Raw genomic sequence first — 18447 nt, 5'->3', positions numbered from 1 at the left:
CCCAGCAATCACACAAGATACAAAAGGTCACAAATCAACGCGACCACAATCTGTGTCCAAGATAGACCATTTTTGGTCCCAGCAGCAGGGCCACTTCTTTCTGGGTTGACCTGGAGCAATTTCTGCATGGACAAGAAAAGTCACTATAAGAGAGCTCCCCCTTTCCAGTGCTGTCAGATGTGATCCTTTCTCACCCTCTGATCACAACCAGAATCTCTTCTTCATGGTATACAATCACTGCTAAATAGCTGGCACAATGTGTGAAAACAGAGATCCGAAGAAGGTAGACTGCAATGGATCATACAGCAAATGCTGATTGCTGGGGTTCCTGCAGAGAATGTTGGATCAGGTGCAATATGGTAGATCCAGTGAAGCATGCCTTATGTTCTTAAGCAGGAGTTCACACCAAGAAGTACTTAGCAAAGATTAACTGCTATTTCTTAACCATTAAAAGTTATATGTACTCTTGCTATGTAAATTTAAAGTGGATTTTGCAGACTGTAGAGAAAAAAATGAATCAAAGGAGTAGAGACCATGCAAGCAAGAATGATTTTAGCCCACCCCAGATACCTTCAGGCCTGAATTTATTTCTGTTTTACTTCATCTGCTTTAAGTACAACTTTTTCTCAGTGTGCCTTCTGCAGGCTGCAGAACCAGCAAACACAGAAATGTCACCCCAGTGGAACAGACTGCTAAAGGCACTAATCAACAATATTTTGATGAAACCAGGAATCCCTGCTGTTCCATTTGCCATAAGCTGCCGTTTGGAAAAAAAAGACAAAAACTGAAGCATAAGGTAAATCAATCACTGCTTCCTAGAGGAAAAGCAAAATGTTTTTACAGCGGAAAAATTTATTTGCAAACATCCAAATTGAGTAATATAATCCCCATCCACAGCCTGCAACCCAAAAGGCCACGGTTACACTGAGGACTATAAAACACTACTTGGCAGGTGTCTCCAGGCCTGTGAACAAACACAGTTCACATCAGGGCAGAAAATATTGAGAATGTTTTAAAAGATAATATCAGTGAAATAGAACTCTAGAATGGGATAGCAACGGCAGATGCTAAATAAATGTTAGGGGAAAAGATGGGAGGTAAATGTTATGGCACAGGGAAAAGACACTGATCTTTGGCAACATGTTATTATAGCAGCAACATTTCAATGACTGATACTTTGAAGATGTTATCAGCTGGTTTGATGGATGCTGCTGTAGTAGAATGGCAATTGCTTATATGTAGCATTACTGAATCATATATTCACAATAACTGGAAAACCTACTTTACTTGTCCTTCTGCTAATAACAAACCAGGTATATACATACACACAGAAAGAGAGAGAGAGAGAGAGAGAGAGAGAGAGAGAGGAGTCATGCTCTTTGATTATGATATTAAATGATGAACTTTTAATATAGCTTTTAGATTTGTATGAACATTGGACAACAACACTTGAAAAGAAACTAACCAATGGGTGATTTGTGTTGGCAAGAAGCAATGATTTCATTGTGGGTGAAGGAGGCAGATTTGGGGTGTATTCAGTATAAAAGTGATCTCTTTTATGAAAGTAGGAATGTCATTCAATATGCAGCTGGAACAGTTTCCTCAATAAATACATGACAGTACTGACAGTCTTGAAATAAGCCAGAGATGTATCCAGTCTAATAAATCTGCAGTAGAAATGTGCCAGCAAACTCTTTCTAGTTCTCTTTCCACTTCACTATTATAGAGGAGTTAGTGTGCTCCCCACCTCTTCCTTGAAACTTGACCACATCTTGAATGCCAGAAAGACATATGCAAAACCCCTCAGTGCATTGTTGTTAAGCCTTCAGGGAAGACTGCAGTTCTTGAGCTAGTACTGAGGACATCACTCTGTGAAATTCTCAGACGTTGCAAGTAAAACTTCTGGCCAATCCCAAATGCATCTAACCAAGGTTGCCAATCAACTGAACTAAAGCCTAGACTGCATTCTTCAATATAAGTTGGGGTGTGTGAGGTCCCCAGCCAGGAGGCTTATGTAGGAGTGCCATCGCTCCCATCGCGGGTCCAGACTACTCAGACATCCCCTCCTCCTTCCCCGCCCCGACGTGAAGATAAACAGGTGGACACTCACAAATTGGGAGAGATACCAGAAGTCAAGGGGTTAGTGGACAAGGGAGTTGATACCAGTGACCTGGTACACCAAGACCAGGGAAAGATTTGGCGGGAACGGGGAAGGAGGAGATAGAGGCTGCAGCCGGGGATAAAAGAGGGAAGAGAGAAGAGATTCCAGGCGGTTGGGAATTGGTTTGGGTCCAGGATCCCTGGACTGGAGAGTGGGAACAGGTGAAAGTGCCCCACGAAGAGGCGGAGAGGAGAAGGCAGCAAGGTTTGAAACCCCGTCCCTCTTATTGGGGAGAGATGGAAGCCAAAGAATGGAGACGTAGGTTAAGAGAGGAAAGAGAAGCCATTGTTAGGGAACTAGAGAGGAAAAAGGCATGGCATCTTGCCGAGTTACAGAAGATGGGGGTCTACCCGGACTGTGGTTGGCAGATGCAGGAGAGGGATCGTCCTTATGGGGCTGGAGTGGTGACGAAGAGACATTTCCCTTGATTGGTCCTGATGAAGAGATCGGCAAGAACCTGGTACCAGAAAAAGGCGTAACGGAACCATGGATGATGGAGGACAGCAACCCGTTTGTTGGGAATTTATGGACACCCTTGCGGCCAGAGTTGGTGCCACAAGAGACATTAGAAACCATTCCTCTTGAAGTTCCAGTTACAGTTGATGTTCCAATAAATACAGAACCAGTTGAATTGTTAAAACCGTCTCGCTCTTTATTCAAAGTGAATGACCCCCAAACCATCGAACCCTCACAGGGTGACCCAATGCAAATTAGCTTAAAACAAAGAAGATGTACACTTTTGCATGAAGAGTGCACAGTAAGATAATCAGTTCAGGTTTCCTAGACTGTCCATTACCTGCCTTGACCTACACTAACCTTCCTTAAATCTGGACAAATATCCTTAGGGTTGTTGATGTCACTTTCTTTCTTCTCACATTTTCTTCTTGTGGCCCCTTCTTGGACAGGACAGAAGACACATCTGGTCCCAAGAGGTATGGGTGCAACCATGGCTCCCTGCAACTCCACATTAGTCTGTTAGAACTAGGATTCCTGTTATCTCTCCCATCTCAGTGTACTTTTCTAATAAATACTGGTCTTCTTATCTTCTAGAATAAGAAGCTTGGATGTTATGTCTTCCTCATGGAGAAAAACGTTAGGGTCAAACGATACATTTAAAAAGCATTTCATTAAAAGTAAATTTAAGTAAATGCTCTCTTTAATGTATAGTTTTACCCCTATCATTGGCTCTCGTGACAGGGTATAATCGTGTTACTCAACCTTTGAAACAAATGGAGTTAAATGTGTGTCAGATTCTGGGAAAACTTGGTGTTGGTAACATTATTGTAAACAAATAAAATAATACAATGTAATAGGAAAATTTGCAGGTCCAATTACAATAGTTTGACACCCCAAATCTTATAGCAGATTTATGAGGCAGAGGTGGTGAAACTTTAATCCTCTGTCACCCTCATGATATTGAATAGCTTTACTGGGATAGGAGACTGCAGCCCCATCCCCCACAGCAATAGTGAGGAGTGGGACAGCAAAGATCATTAAGTTTTAGACTTCAGCCTTGCACCCCATCCCATAAAAGGGTCAATCAACTTCAACTATCAAATATTTATCTCACAAATCAAAGTGTTGGTGGTCTCAAGGACTAATAAACATTGTTGATTCACAGAGGTAGACTGCAATATTTAAAGTTCCTTTATATGAATTAGCCGTAAATTGTTTGACAAGGACTTGTTAATTTGATATTAACTTTCACCTCAACCTTTCCTCTCTCTGAATATCCTCCTTTAGACTCTTCCAAACATTTATAAGAGCTATGATGGTGCTAATGTTTCCAGGAATCTCCTGGGACACCTGATACCTCACCATCTGCCCTTTTCCTTTTCACAGCCTCCTGTTAAAATTGGGAATTATACACCATGTCAATGTCAATCCCCTAAACCTTACCCTTCCTCTAGAAAAAGTACCCAGCTGCTTTGTGATCATAGATTAACAGATATATGGCAAACACCAAAGAGGGGCAAGTGTAATATTTGGCAGAAGATTTAACGTCTTGTATGAGTGGAAGAGTCTGCTTTCTACCTATCCAAGAAAGAATGTGAGTATGAGTTAAAGGTGGAATGACTCTGTTCATAAAAGATATTTGCCACAAAGAGAGAACCCCACACTTCTTATTCAGACATTACTTGCCGTGTTGATCTAACATGAAGAGACGTGAACACTAGCCCTGCCCCTCTATTGTCGCTTTCCTCAACCAGAAGTCAATGTGTCTGAAAACATGTTGATAACAATCTCTGCCTAAGCAAGAATCCTGATTTTTCCAGGGTTTTTGCTTGCATAGTAAAGTCTCCATGAGCATAACTTATCCTCTTCAGATTCAGGTTAACCATTGGGAAAACGATGATGGGGAAAATGCTAGTGCAGTCCTCTCTTCACATGTTGAACTGGCAATGGAATTGACTACTCTAAGGCTCTCTACATGGGCCTTCCCTTGAAGATGATATGGAAGCTTCAGCAGGTCAAGCAGCCAATTTAATTTTCAGCACATCTCTCCTATCCTGGCTCACCGGCACTGGTTCTCTATCAGCACCTGTGCCAGATTTAAGGTGTTAGAAAATTCCTATCACTAGGAATTGAGCATTTTCATCAGTGGCACCCTCCTTACGGAACAAACTCCCTTTAGAAATCAGATGGGCCCCCTCCCTGCAGTCTTTTAGAATGGAATTAAAGATGGAATTGTTTAGCAATGCCTATGGCAACACTTAATAATAGACTTTTGTGACCCATATGTGTAGTTTGGATTTGACAGTATTTTATTAGTTATTTATTATTTGGTATGTTGTGTAGTTTGCTTATTCTGTTATGGTTTTGTAATCTGGTTTACATGATTAATGTCAGGGATCAGCTGTGGGTCACCTTTTTAGTTTTTGTTAATATTGATTGGTTGGGTTGCTAAAGGTATTTCCTTTTATTATTTTTAATTTAGTTGTATGGCTTGTTTATCTTATGTACACCAATCCCAAGTAGTGATTTCACCAAGCCGGGCAGTCTGTAAGCTGTATAAACAAACATGTCGGATCAATACAGTAAGTAATCTCTGAATAGGCTTACAGAATTAAAGCATACGTAAAGCCAGAACTTGCTGTCATTCACCCTTAGCATCCGATAGTCCAAGGGTATTAAATTCTGGTAAGAATAGACATCTTCTCAATATTTGTCATGTATGACTGGCCAAAGCTCCATAGGGAAAGTGTTGGACATGCTGTCCTTATCAAAATGTTAGCCATGAAAATTGTTTCTACATTGCTTAGCATTTCTTGGATTTTGCTATTTTCTTAAGGTGCCTTGCCTTTTCTTTTTAAAGTTCTTCAGTAGTATTGCTAAAGCCTAAAGTAGCTGAAACAGGACTAAGGACCCAGGAACTGATTTTCACTGGATTTTCACTGAGAAAGGATCTCAGAGGCCACATTTCAGTGATGGCCTGGAACTGGATGCATAATGGTAGCCCTGGAAATAAAGTAAACAGGGCCAATGCAAGCTACGCAAGGCAAATATATACATATATTTTTTTTTCAAATTTGGACATTTCTCCCCTACCAATAATATAAAGTACTTGTATTCTATTCTTGGGATGTCTATCCATGGCTAACCCCCTCCTCCGTGTAATTGTTTGCATGCCTCACAGATAAGTGGTGGTGCAACAGCAAAGCAAAGCTCAGTTCCGCACATGATATATAAAGTTTAAAATAACTTTACACGTGCTCTTATCAGTGATCAAAGATAAGAGCAGAATAAGTTTAGAGTCTGGATGGGAAAGCTCTGTGGATGCATTTGACCCACTGGCAGGAAGTTCCCACTCTCTGTTCTGAAAGATATATCTGCCTGGCCTGTTGCCTCTTTTTAAAAAAATGCAACTACATCTGTTTGTTTGTGTTCTTCCCTTACTCAGGAGAAAGTGCAACAGACCAGATCTTATAGTGGTAGGTGGCAGATTCAAACCTTTGTTCCCACAGTGGTCTCAATCAAAACTGCATCACCTTGTAACTTCAATCTATATAGATGAAACTTCTTGATTGCACTAGTCAATAGGTCTCCGTGGTCAAAAACAATCAAAATGACATCAATTACTTCAAGAGATATTTTACCTGGGGGTGGGGACAACCCTTTTCAGTTACAAAATATTAAGATAATATCCTGGGAAAATATAATTTCCCTGCAGTAGAAGTGCTTCTTTTAAAGGACAGGCTCTTTTCCTCACAAGTGCCTAGGAAATTTTCATTTATCATGCCCCCTCTATGGCACTCTGAAAGAACTCAAAGGATGTTTTCATAAGTGACTCCGAAATTAGTGTTTGAAAGTATTGGATCAAAATGGAAGAACCGCATTGGTTAAAAAACATACGTACTCTTTTTAAAACAGCTCTCATCCATTGTTTGTATTTCAGAAGGGACATATCCAAAACTAAAAGGTCCCAAGGCGTACAGATTACACAGAAAGTCTGATCGCAACACAAATATGCTTGCTGTGAAATGTGTGCCACTGATTGAAGTGTGCTTAGAACTGTAGGCTAGGATAAATTTCCAAACAGAGCTTGTATGACAAGATGCAGTTATTCTGAAAATTAAAGTATTTGATACATTGACTCCAAAAGCTTGATCCATAAAGCTGCCTGCCATTTTTGTTCTCTCTCTCTCTCTTTGACAGACCATTGCTTCACGTTCCTTGTAGAAATTTCTGATGCCTTCCCTGAGGAAATCAGAAGCAGAACGGCAATTCTAATGTGTTTTCTGGTTCTGTACATTTGTTAGGGCAATCTGGCACCATTCCAACTGCAATTGCAGAAACTGCAAACATATTCTTTAACATTTTATTTCGTTGACGCCTCAAACTTGGCAAGTGTAACTATAAGCATTAAATCAAGGCAGAAAGAAAGCCAGGATGCTGCTACGTGCCAACATGAGCCTAATATACCGTGTTGGAAATAGACTATATGAGGGTGACGTGGTCTTTAAATCAATGACATTGTTCAATCCCTGGCATCTCCAGTTAGTAAATGTAGTAACCTAGTGGCAGCCAGAATTGGCATAAAGAAAAACAAAGTGAATTATTAACTGTTCATGGCCATAATATCACAGCATGGGCATAAAAAGACTGTTTTCTTTCAGTAGAAGCTAGAGATGGGCTTATCACAAATAAGGTACAGCAAACTTTTCCCTTATCTTTACTTCATCATCTCATCTCTATGATAACATTGTTTATGCTACTTCACTGTGAATTGGGGTTCTTGACTATATGCTAGGTACCTGGAGTTATTTCCCCTTGGTCTGGAGTTTCTCACATACACTCTACAGCTTGTGGCAGAGTTTTTTGCTTTGTTTTGTTCCGTTTTTGCAAAGAGAAAACGATCCAGCGGGCATTTGTCCTGTTGTTTGGTCTGCTGCTGGGACAGGCTGGTTTACTCTTTCTGCCAGTGATCAGGTGATATACAGTGGTGCCTTAACTTATGACCATAATCCATTCCAGAAGATGGACGTAATTCGAAATGGTCATAAGTCAAAGCACCATTTCCCATTGAAATGCATTGGAATGCAATTAATTCATTCCAGAAAAAATTAAAATACCGCCCCCCAAAAAATAAACATAAAACACTGCAAGCCCCATAGGAACATGCTGGGGCTGCAAAAAAAAAAAAAAAAAAAACCACCCAAAAATAAACAACGGAGCAAGCCTCAAAGGTGCTGGGCTTAAAAAAACAGCAACAAAGGAGCAAGCCCCGTCGCAAGGCGCTGGGGCTGCAAAAAAAAAAATCACCAAAACACAAACAACAAAGCACAGAAACATAACCCCCCAGCCCAAAACCATGCTGCAAAACCCACCCAGAACAGTTTTTAAAAAGCAAAAAGCAGCACCTTATCAGGCAGTCCGAAGCCTCCTCCAATCACACACTCTCTAACTGCTGGGGCGAAAGAGCTACAAAGAAGCGGCATCTTTGCCACCTACAGTCAGCAATTTGAATTTCTCACCCTTCCCTCCGTCTTTTTCTGTTCCTAAGTGGAAGCTCTGGCCGCAAGTCAAAGCAAAGTTTTGCAGCCAGAGCTGCTCATAACTCGAAATGGTCGTAAGTAGGGACATTAGTAAGTCGAGGCACCACTGTATTTGCTAGAGTGAACCAGCCCACCCCCAGAGCATTCCTACCTGCATCAAGGGACATGGGTGCCCAAGACCCACATACAAAGCCCAAATATCCTCTTCCTTCAGTGCCATTCAGCCTGAGATTTTTGTATCTGCCTCAAGGCCTGGCAAAGCATAGCAGGTTCCGAAGACTTCAACTTTCACCTGAGGACCTTACCTGTAAACAGTCCTGGAATCTGCTTGAGGGCCTGAGTTCATCAGGACTCTACATTTGTACAATAAATGAAGAGAAAGGGAAGGACCTCCATCTGGGACCTGGAGAGCTGCTACCCGTCGCCACAGATCAAACTGGGGAGCCTGTGGCACTCTGGATGTGGTTGGACTCCAACAATTCAATGTTGTTCAGCAACATCTGAAAAGCCACAAAACCCCAGCTTGGGCATGTGATTCTATTGCCACAGACAATGTGAGCAAAATGGAGCAACAACCTGACTCAGTATAAGGCATCTTCGGATGTTCATTTATTCAGTCCCACTCATCTATGCACATACAGACAAATCTGGTTTTTGAAAGATCACATATTCCAAATGTATCTGGTGCGGCTGCAAATGTACATATGAATGTTAAGTTCTTCCTTCTTCCTTTGTACTCTGTCAGTATCGCTCTGCGTAACACACACTTTGGATTCTGGCTCCACTTTTTTTGAGCCAAAAACCTTCCCTGCATTGCTTTTTAAAACATTTCATAATTTTAACTGAAAATACAAACAGCAACAACTGCTGCATAGGCCAGCGATTTAGGTCTCTGACTGCAAAGCCAGAGGATGGGAGTTTGATTCCCCACTGGGCCTCCTTGACAGGGGCTGGACTTGATAATCCGTAGGATCCCTTCCAGCACTGCAGTTCTATGATTATTGTTATAATTAAAGAAAATAATAGCTAAAGAAAACTTTAAAAAACAAAACTGCATAAACAATACAATGATATGTGCTCCTCTCCACCAGGATCATCTTGAGATATAACCAATTTCCCCTCCAATTATGGAGCCCCATTCCCCTTCCAAAACTGCATTGATTCTTGCAAAGTCACAAAACCCTTCCCTTCTATTAACACAAAATAAATAAATTTTCCCCAGATGGCAACAAAAATATTCTTATTTTTATCACCCCTTTAATTTAACATTGCATATTACCGTATCATTAATAGTTATATTCCAAACTTCTTTATAGCATTCTTTTAAGTGAAAATGATGCTTTACTTTCCAAATCCTTGTTACCATTAATCTTGCTGCTGCTAATAAGTTTGAAATTAATGCTTTCATTGTCCAACTGCATTGCTCCTTATCAAATATTGATAAGGCAACCACTTTAAGGCAAACCTCTAATATTTATTTTAAGTATTTTGTTTATTTCCTTTAAGAACAACTGCTGAAATTTCAATATATCCTCACCACATATGAAAATAAGGAACTATTTTCTGATATCCTCTCCAACCCAGAATGGTTAAAGGAAGATCTTTATAAGTTAGTTTGGAAATGCTATTTAACTTACCATCTCCAAACTAATTTATAAAAATCTTCCTTTATACTCATAGACTTTAATATTCTTTTATTCCACATATTCTTCCAGATCTCAGAATCTTTCTCTCCAAATAATGTTCCCATAATGTTTTAAAATCCTGTTGGGTGTCTGCTTCCATTAATATCTTGTAAATTCTACTTGCTATCCCTTTCATTATCTTTTCATCTCCCTTTTTCTTCTGTATTACCATCTCTTCAAATCTCCTAAAGTCCCTACATTTACCATTTCTTTTTACCCAGTCTTTAGCCCATCATTCTAAATGAATAAGATTAAATCTTTCAATTCCTGAAAAGTGTAGTATTTCTCCTTTATTCCCCATCTTTTTCAACCAATCTTTCAGTCTAGTAACTTGTTTCTTTCTTAATAGATTCTCCATATTTTATTTCAAATTTCCTAGAAATTTCTCCAATTCTATCCCTGGATGTCATGGAGAAGTTAATGGGGTAAATATTTTTCTATATTTGTTCCAAAGAAAATGTTCCAACATATTCTTGGCGGGAAAAGGGTTTTCATTATTGATTTATTTATTACAATGCTATTTTTGATGGTTGTTGTAGGTTTTTCGGGCTGTTTGGGCCCCATTCTGAAGGTTTTTCTTCCTAATTTTTCACCAGTCTGTGTGGCCAGCATCTTCAGAGGACAGACAGAGTTCTAACTCCTGCCCTCTGTGTTGAGAGTTCTAGGAACTTGTTTAACTTCCAATAAGATGCACAGTGGAAGGCCAGCTAACTTCGCTAGAAGTTCCCTTGTTTATCCACCCACACCAAAGCCTAGCACTTTTGAGTAAACAACACTCAGGAGGCTGTTCCTAAGTGTAAAAAGGGGTTGTATATTCAACTCACATAAACAGGCATTCAGTAGATTTCAACTTGATACAGAAGGAAAGTAGTAAAGGGTAAAGGTTTCTTTTCTTCAGCCCATGTAGCTGGGAGGATCCCTGGGCTTCAGAGATCCTGCCTGGAGGTCTATCATCATGCAAGGCATAGAAGGATCTGGATCACACAAAAATGGAGTCTCTCTCACCTCATGGTGAGAAAGGGAGTGACAAGGGGCGGAGCTTATTTAACCCGAGAAACTACAAATCCCTTTGATTGGTTAGTATGTTAAACAGGCAAAATCAGTTAATTCCTGATGCAGGCCCCTTCCTCCCACAATTTGAAATTAGCATTTGGATTGATTAGCCAACACTCTGAAGATGGCGGCCACAGAGACTGGTGAAACGTTAGGAAGAAAAACCTCCCAAATGCAGCCAAACAGCCCGAAATACCTATCGGATCCTGGCCGTGAAAGCCTTCGAGAATACAATACTATTATTATTTTGTATGTAAGAAAATATCATGGGGGACCCACCAATTTCCTGCAATTCCAAATTTAACCATATTAAATTATTAAACTGAGGTATAATTTCCAATATATTGCTCGTTTGATTACCTATGTAATATAGCCTTATATTAGGAAGACCTAGCGCTCTCTGTTTTTGAGATTTATATCATTACTGACTGGGCAACAACAAGGAGCAGCTGCCTCAGTGTGAACACATAAGAGATGGGAAGCAATTCAGAATACTATGAAGATGTCACTTTATGTTCTACTTGCGCTCAGTAGGATCTAGGCTCATTAAAATATTTGCCATTCATATATATTTGTGATGTGGGCTATATTTGTAAAAATCTTTGTTATTATGATTACTATTATTTGTTATTATTATTACTATTATCATCACCATCATCAGGATCTCAGTTAATTAGGAATGTGTCTTTAAAATAACACCCAAATTTGCCAACATATCCAAAGTGTGGTCAAGGCCTTACTTCAAACGGGAGCTCTGTTAATTCTAGATTTCCAGACAAATCCAGTTTTTCCAGATTCTCACAGTTTCCCAGTTCCTGAGGGACAGTCTTCAAACGATTGAAACTCACATTCAGTTCTTTCAGTTTTTTTAAACAACCTGTCAAAATTAAGTGAACCAAAATCAGCTGGGCATTCCTTCAGTTACCGTCCATAATATTAAGAGATGCAATCACTCTAATGGACATGGGAAAATAGACATGATATAGGTTGGTGCATTTAAAAACAAATAGAAATTATGACTATTATCCACTCAAAGATATTAGAGGCTTTGAAACTATGATCCATGGGAGGGCATCCCAGGAATTAATACCGTGGTACTCAAGCATCCCCCTTAATGAATAAAGGTCTTGTCACAGAGAGGGCACACTGCTACTGAGAGCTTCCATTCAAGTCATGTTCTACTGAGTAGGGTAGCAAAAATGAGAGGGTATTCCAAAGCAAACTGGAGATTACTTTGAATTAGAGATGGGCGTATTCGTATTTGTATATGAATACCCCTGCACAGGGGTGCAGGGACATGGTGGCACTGCAAGTTAAACCACAAAACCTCTGGGCTGCAAGGTTGAAAGATCAGCAGTTTGAATCCATGCAGCCCAGTGAGTTCCTGTTGCTTGTCCCAGCTCCTGCCAATCTAGCAGTTCAAAAGTATGTAAAAATGCAAGTAGATAAATAGGTACCACCATGGTGGGAAGGTAAACAGTGTTCCATGTCTAGTCGCGCTGGCCACATGACCATGGAAACTGTTTATGAACAAACGCTGGCCCTACGGCTTGGAAATGGGGATGAGCACCGCCCCCTAGAGTCGGACATGACTGGACATTTGTCAAGGGGAATCTTTACCTTTACCTTACCCCTGCACAGCTGGACTTAACTAGGGTCTGGCCCCTGGGGGCAGATGATCCACTCATGGATCCGGCGATGGCAGCAGCCTCAGTCAGCCTTCCAATTGCTCCCGAAACACCATTCTCTTTCATCTAGCCACTCCACAGCCGCGCAGGGAGATGTGTTTTCCCTCCCCCTGCCTGGAGTTGGCTAGATGAGCAGAAAGAGAGAGGCAGTCTGGGAGCAACTGGAAAACTGACCGAATACGAATACCCACATCTCTGCTTTGAATCCATTTGAGTTTATATCTTTATTTTTTTCTTTTTCTTTCTTTCTTTCTTTCCTATGTTAAACATGTTATTTGTTACATTCATCCAATAATCAGCAGTTTTGCAGGTGAAAGGCTTAGAAAACCACTCATTTCTCCTGCTTTCCATGCTGAACAACCAATCAGCAAGATGTCAGCATTCTTAAAAAGGAGGAATTTGGTACATTCATTGGGTACGCACCCACTTATGCATTCAGTGGCTTGTCCAGCTGAATTTAAGCACATAGAAGTCTAGTTTCATTTGCCCGCAGATGCTAGTATACATTCTACTGAAAATATACTGTTGCTGAAATTAATATCCTTGGTTTGTGTTTCGAGTTTGTGTTTTGGGGTTTAGAGAAATGAGTTATGAATAATGGCATTACAAACACTTAAGCTCAAAACATATACAGTATGGGAAAATGTGGATCAAATAAATTGAGATCCCCACCACCACCATTAAAGTTATTATATATACATAAACTAAGACCCCTTGGTCAAAGGACTTCCAGATCACTCATTACATTAACATTTATAACATATATAGTCAAAGACCATCTGGCTGAATAGCTCAGTGAAAAAGGTATCTGGCTGCAGAGCCAGAAATTGGGAGTTCCATTTCCCGCTGTGCATCACAAGAGAGCCAGCCTGTGTGGCTTTGGGCAAGCTGAACAGAATAATTTATTTGTATATTTATTTAAAATATTTCTATGCCACCTGTCTCCACAAAAGGACCCAAGGCAGCTTACATTACTAAAACAACGCACCTGCGGAAGGACAGCAAAGATGGGGTCAGCCTAACTTCCCATGGGAGGACGTTTCAGAGTCTGGGAGCAGCCACAGAGAAGGCCCTCTCCCACGTCCCCACCAGGCGCACCTGTGAAGGTGGTGGGACTCTGAGAGAGGCCTCTTTTGATGATCTTAATGCCTGGGCAGGATTACAGATGGAGATGCAGTCTTTTAAATAACTTGGATCCAAGCTGTTTAGGGCTTTATACTGTACTTTAAATTGTACCCAGAAACAGATTGGCAGCCAGTGGAGCTGTTGTAGCAGGGGTGTTACATGTCCCCTGTAACCAGTTAACAATCTGGCTGCGGAATTTTTGACCCTTTGGAGTTTCCAAATACTTTCCAAAGGCAGCCCCACGGAGAGCATGTTACAGTAATCCAGACAAAATGTAACTAGTTCAGGTGTCACCACAGCCAGATCAGACCTGTCAAGAAACAGGAGCAGCTGGCACACTAGTTTTAACTGTGCAAAGACACTCCTGGCCACCACTGAAGCCTGGGCATCCAGGACCAGAGATGAATCTAGGAGCACACAAAGCTGCGTGCCTGTATTTTCAGAGAGAGTGTAACCCGATCCAACACAGACTGCAACCCTATTCCTTGATCTGGTTTTTGACTGACCAGGAGCACCTCTGTCTTGTCTGGATTAAGTCTCAGTTTATTTGCCCTCATCCAGTCCATTCCTGACAGCAGACACTGATTTAGCACTGGTTCTAGCTTCCTTGGAATTAAATGGACAGGAGAGATAGAGTTGGATTTCAGCAGCATACTCACTCCCCCTGTCCAGTTCCTGGCATAGGTCATCCACTGAGGCAATCAAAGAAGAGAATGATAAACCACTTCTAAGTTCTCTCTACCTAGAAAACCCTGAAAAGGGTCATCATAAGTAAGCATTGACTTGATGGTACACAATTATTATTATCATTTACTAATCCAAGACCATCATAGCATTTTGGGGATAAACAGAGGAACGGGAGTTTAAGAATCTTTCTAGACCTGTAAGAAATTGTCATCATTATCACTCAGAGCAGTTACCTATGTTATATACGGTACATGACCCTAGATGCATTGATCATTACGAACTTCCCAGAATGACTACAGTACATGTTTACCATTAGGCATTTTTAATGAAAAAAATGTAGTGTAGGACATGAAGATTGCCTGAAAGCAAAGATCAGTATTTTAAGATGGAGCAAACAATGTTTCTCATTAAAAAATAAATAAAGTTCAAGATTGTGAAACTTCTCTTCTGTTTTCACTCATTCTAATCATACTATCAACACTCGTCATGGCAGTTTAATACTACTGTTCTGTGGTGTAGACACACACTATAGTTTGGAGAAAGGAGAGATGTTCACTAGCAGCATGCACTTTTGATGGGAGGTAATGGTGTGAGTATGTGTGTATTTAAAGTGAAGCAAATGATTCCTGCTTTGTGTAACTTGTGAGAAAGCATGCAGAAGTGACCATTTGGGCTACAGTTTTTGAAATCCATACCTCAACTGGTGAGAGTTTCTAGGAGTTAGAGCCTGAAAGGGCAGTATTTCAAAACTCAGCCTTGTGGTTAACTGCTGTTTATAAGAGCAGTGTGCACTTACAGTGCAAACGACAAAAGCCTTGAGCTTTTGATTTAAGAAAATTTAGTCTTATTAAAGTCAGAGGGAGAAAATTAGTTTCAACAGAAGCATTCTGACCTAAGCAGTTTCTGGCTGTTGAATATCCTTGTGTATACAAAAGGATATAAATTAAAGAATTAAACAACTAACATCTTTTTGTGCCTTCGGAGACAACAGTTAAAGCAGTTAAAGCAGTAATGAAATCCAGTTTCCTTGGTAATTTCATGCCTGAGAATATTTTACTTTTAATTAGTAGCTACAATGCCATCCAAGTCAATCCTAAGTCATGATTTATTCTCACTTTATTTCCTTTTTTTTAAAAAATGATTATTAAACACATTAAAAGCAGTAATTAAAGAACAGCTTTTAATTTTTAATAGGCAGTGGCTGTTATGATTGCAGAAACACAATTTCATTATACAGAAAAGCTGTCTTAGAGTTCCTAAGTGACTGTTAAGAAAACTCTAAGTAGAGATGATTACAAAGCCAGTTTTGTAAGCTAAAGCCTCTTCAAAAGATAAAATCATTCTTGTCATTATTGCTGCACAGGAGTGTAGCAATAATCTTGTGCTGGCAGAGCAAATAAACACTTTGTAAGGCAATTCTAAAAATGGCATCAACCCAAACAAAAATGTATAACTTTTAAACCAGGTTTTATATTAGCACCAAATTTGGCATAATTGTAGTTAACAGTCTTCACTTGCTCTATTCCAGCAGAGAGGGAGTTATGGCAAAGTTACAATTTTTAAAAGTAAAACTGTTCCCCCTCATTCAGAAATAGGTGATCCTAAACATCTCCAGACTTAAAATAGATTATATAAATTGACAAGATTAATGTTGCTTATCTTGAAAGAGAACGGTTGACCCAATGTGCCTTTTTAAATTTGGAAAGAATGCAGACTGCAGGAGCTGAAATATTGATCCTCAAAAAAGCCGTTCAAAAGGGAAAAATAATCACTTTGTTATAACACTGAGCATGTATAGTGCAGATTAGCCAGCAGGAGCTTCATGAAATGAAACATTGCATACAGTCATACATGAAGTGGAGGGAGGTATTTAGAGAGAAAGATCACAGAAACAAACTGAAAATGTAAGCTTTCTTTAAAGAATAAAAAAAATCCAGGGTTGCTTTAAAGAAAGTAATGGAGTGACACTTCTTCAGAAATGGGTATATTTTGCCATGTATCTTCAGTAAACATTCCCTCAGGATTTCTGAGAACAAACACTCACATACGTCCTCACATACGTTTTCCGAGGGAAAAATTGGCTCCATATCCCTGACAATCAAACTTCTGACTCTGTTAATCAGGATGCAATTAGCTGGCTCTTAGTTAACTTTTTAATCCCTTTGTAGCCAAACAGGCTTAGCAGAATCATGTTTGATTCTTTCCATTTTACAACTGTAAAAATAGAAAGAGAAATACAGTGGTGCCTCGCATAACGAGCGCACCGTTTAACGACGAATCCGCATAGCGATCTATTTTTTTAGATCGCTAATGCGATCGCATTGCGATGTTTTAATGGGCAAAACATCGCATTGCGATGATCGGTAAGCATTTCACTTACCGATCTTTGCATTGCGATGTTTTTTAAACAGCTGATCAGTGGTTCCAAAATGGCCTCCGGGTGCCCAAAATGGCCACCGCAACCATTTTTGCACGGTTTCCTCACTTACCGAGGGCGCGAAAATGGCAGCGCTATGGAGGATCTTTGCTGAACGGTGAGTTTGGGCCCCATAGGAACACATTAAACGAAGTTTAATGCATTCCTATGGGTTTTTCCGTTCCGTTTAGCGATGTTTCCACATAGCGACGATTAATCCAGAACGGCACCACTGTAGAATATTCATAGTAAGTTCTGCTCAGGTCTTGCAAACTAACAGTTGTGGAATCCTTTGCTGAGTCAAGCCATCTCAGCTGCCCCTCCACTACTTTTCCCAGCAATAATGTCTTTTCCAATCAATTTGTATTCTCATTATATGTGCAAGGATTGCCTCAATTTAATCATTTTTCCTCTAGTGAGAGTTTGGAACTGACTTGATTGAGCACTCATTCATTTGATTTTCTGGTGGTCTGTGGTATCTGTGAAGCTCTCCTCCAACAACATATTTCAAATGAGTCCCTCCAAACACACCTGTCTTTTTTCACATTACATAGCATGGATGATTCTGACCTTGCTTTCAAGTGACAATCTTTGCCAATTCACTGCCCACCTTTCTTTTAATTTCAAAAGCCACAAGGACATATTTTGGAAAGCAGGTTTGAAACATAGTTTTCTACTCTGCATTCTGCAGAACAAGCATGGCAATATTAGTTTACCTGAAAGGTTAAAGGGTGTGTATATTTTCATACTGTATGTGTTGTTCTCACTTACACTTTTGCTTCCTCATTTCATTGAGTCCAAAACAGCCCTTAAAATATTTTGACACAGAGGGACTGCAGCAAATCCCAGCTGTTCTTGCTTCTGCCATCCTCCTCCAGTAACCATATTACAGTTTTATTTAGTTATTATGATTTAAATATTTTTAGCCCACCCTTTTTCTCAAAAGGATCCACGGTGGTTCACAGTATTAAAATAACAATATTTAAAAGCTGAGAGCAATAAATATACAAATATTTAAAAAGAATTGAACAAGTATTATATTAAAATGGTAAATAAAATCAATACTAAAAACACATTTAAAAGCAACAAAGCCACATGTTGCAGAAGGACAGCAAAGATGAATCATGTGATCACTAGCATTGGAAATTCTATATAAGAGAAGCTGATGTTAAAATGTATGTGTATATGTATATATATAAGCTTCTGGTTTAGAGTTTTTTTAATTTTTTAAAAAATTACTTTTAATTTCAGTATAACAAAATACAACAAAAAAGCTATTAATAACCACAAATATAACAATAATTGTTTTTGCAAGTAATGCCTCTTACATACAATCATTCTTATTTGCTCCCCTGCAGTAGGACCTTTTGAGAGATATCCATCTAGTTATTCATTCCTTTATCCCATCCAAAATTGCCATGTTTCCTATGCTGGTGCCTGACCTTTCCCTTTCACAAAAACATATTCTGCAAAGTCTCTCCAAATGTCGTTAAATCTGTTCATTTTTGACTGACTCTTTTTTAAATTTAATCTCATGTGTGGGCTTGTTGTTAATAGCTAACTTCCACACTTTATTATATATTTAACTTTCCCATTTTGCTATAATTAGCCTTGCTGCAATAATTAAATTTGTAAT

The 18447-nt window shown here is 39.6% G+C and overlaps 1 protein-coding gene across 3 annotated transcripts in view; it reads right to left on the bottom strand.

Annotated features, from left to right (window-relative positions):
• The window catches only part of LRRC2 (leucine rich repeat containing 2), a 117662-nt gene that overhangs the window by 29775 nt on the left and 69440 nt on the right, over nt 1-18447 (bottom strand). For all 3 annotated transcript variants that reach the window (XM_072992352.2, XM_020803305.3, XM_078386186.1), the window contains exon 5: nt 11636-11772. In XM_072992352.2, coding sequence (XP_072848453.2) covers nt 11636-11772 — 137 coding nt within the window. The remainder of the gene's footprint in view (nt 1-11635; nt 11773-18447) is intronic.

The sequence above is a fragment of the Pogona vitticeps genome, chromosome 2, assembly GCF_051106095.1.
Source record: "Pogona vitticeps strain Pit_001003342236 chromosome 2, PviZW2.1, whole genome shotgun sequence".
In the NCBI taxonomy this organism is placed as follows: Eukaryota; Metazoa; Chordata; class Lepidosauria; order Squamata; family Agamidae; genus Pogona; species Pogona vitticeps.
This window is presented reverse-complemented; position numbering and strand designations above follow the sequence as displayed.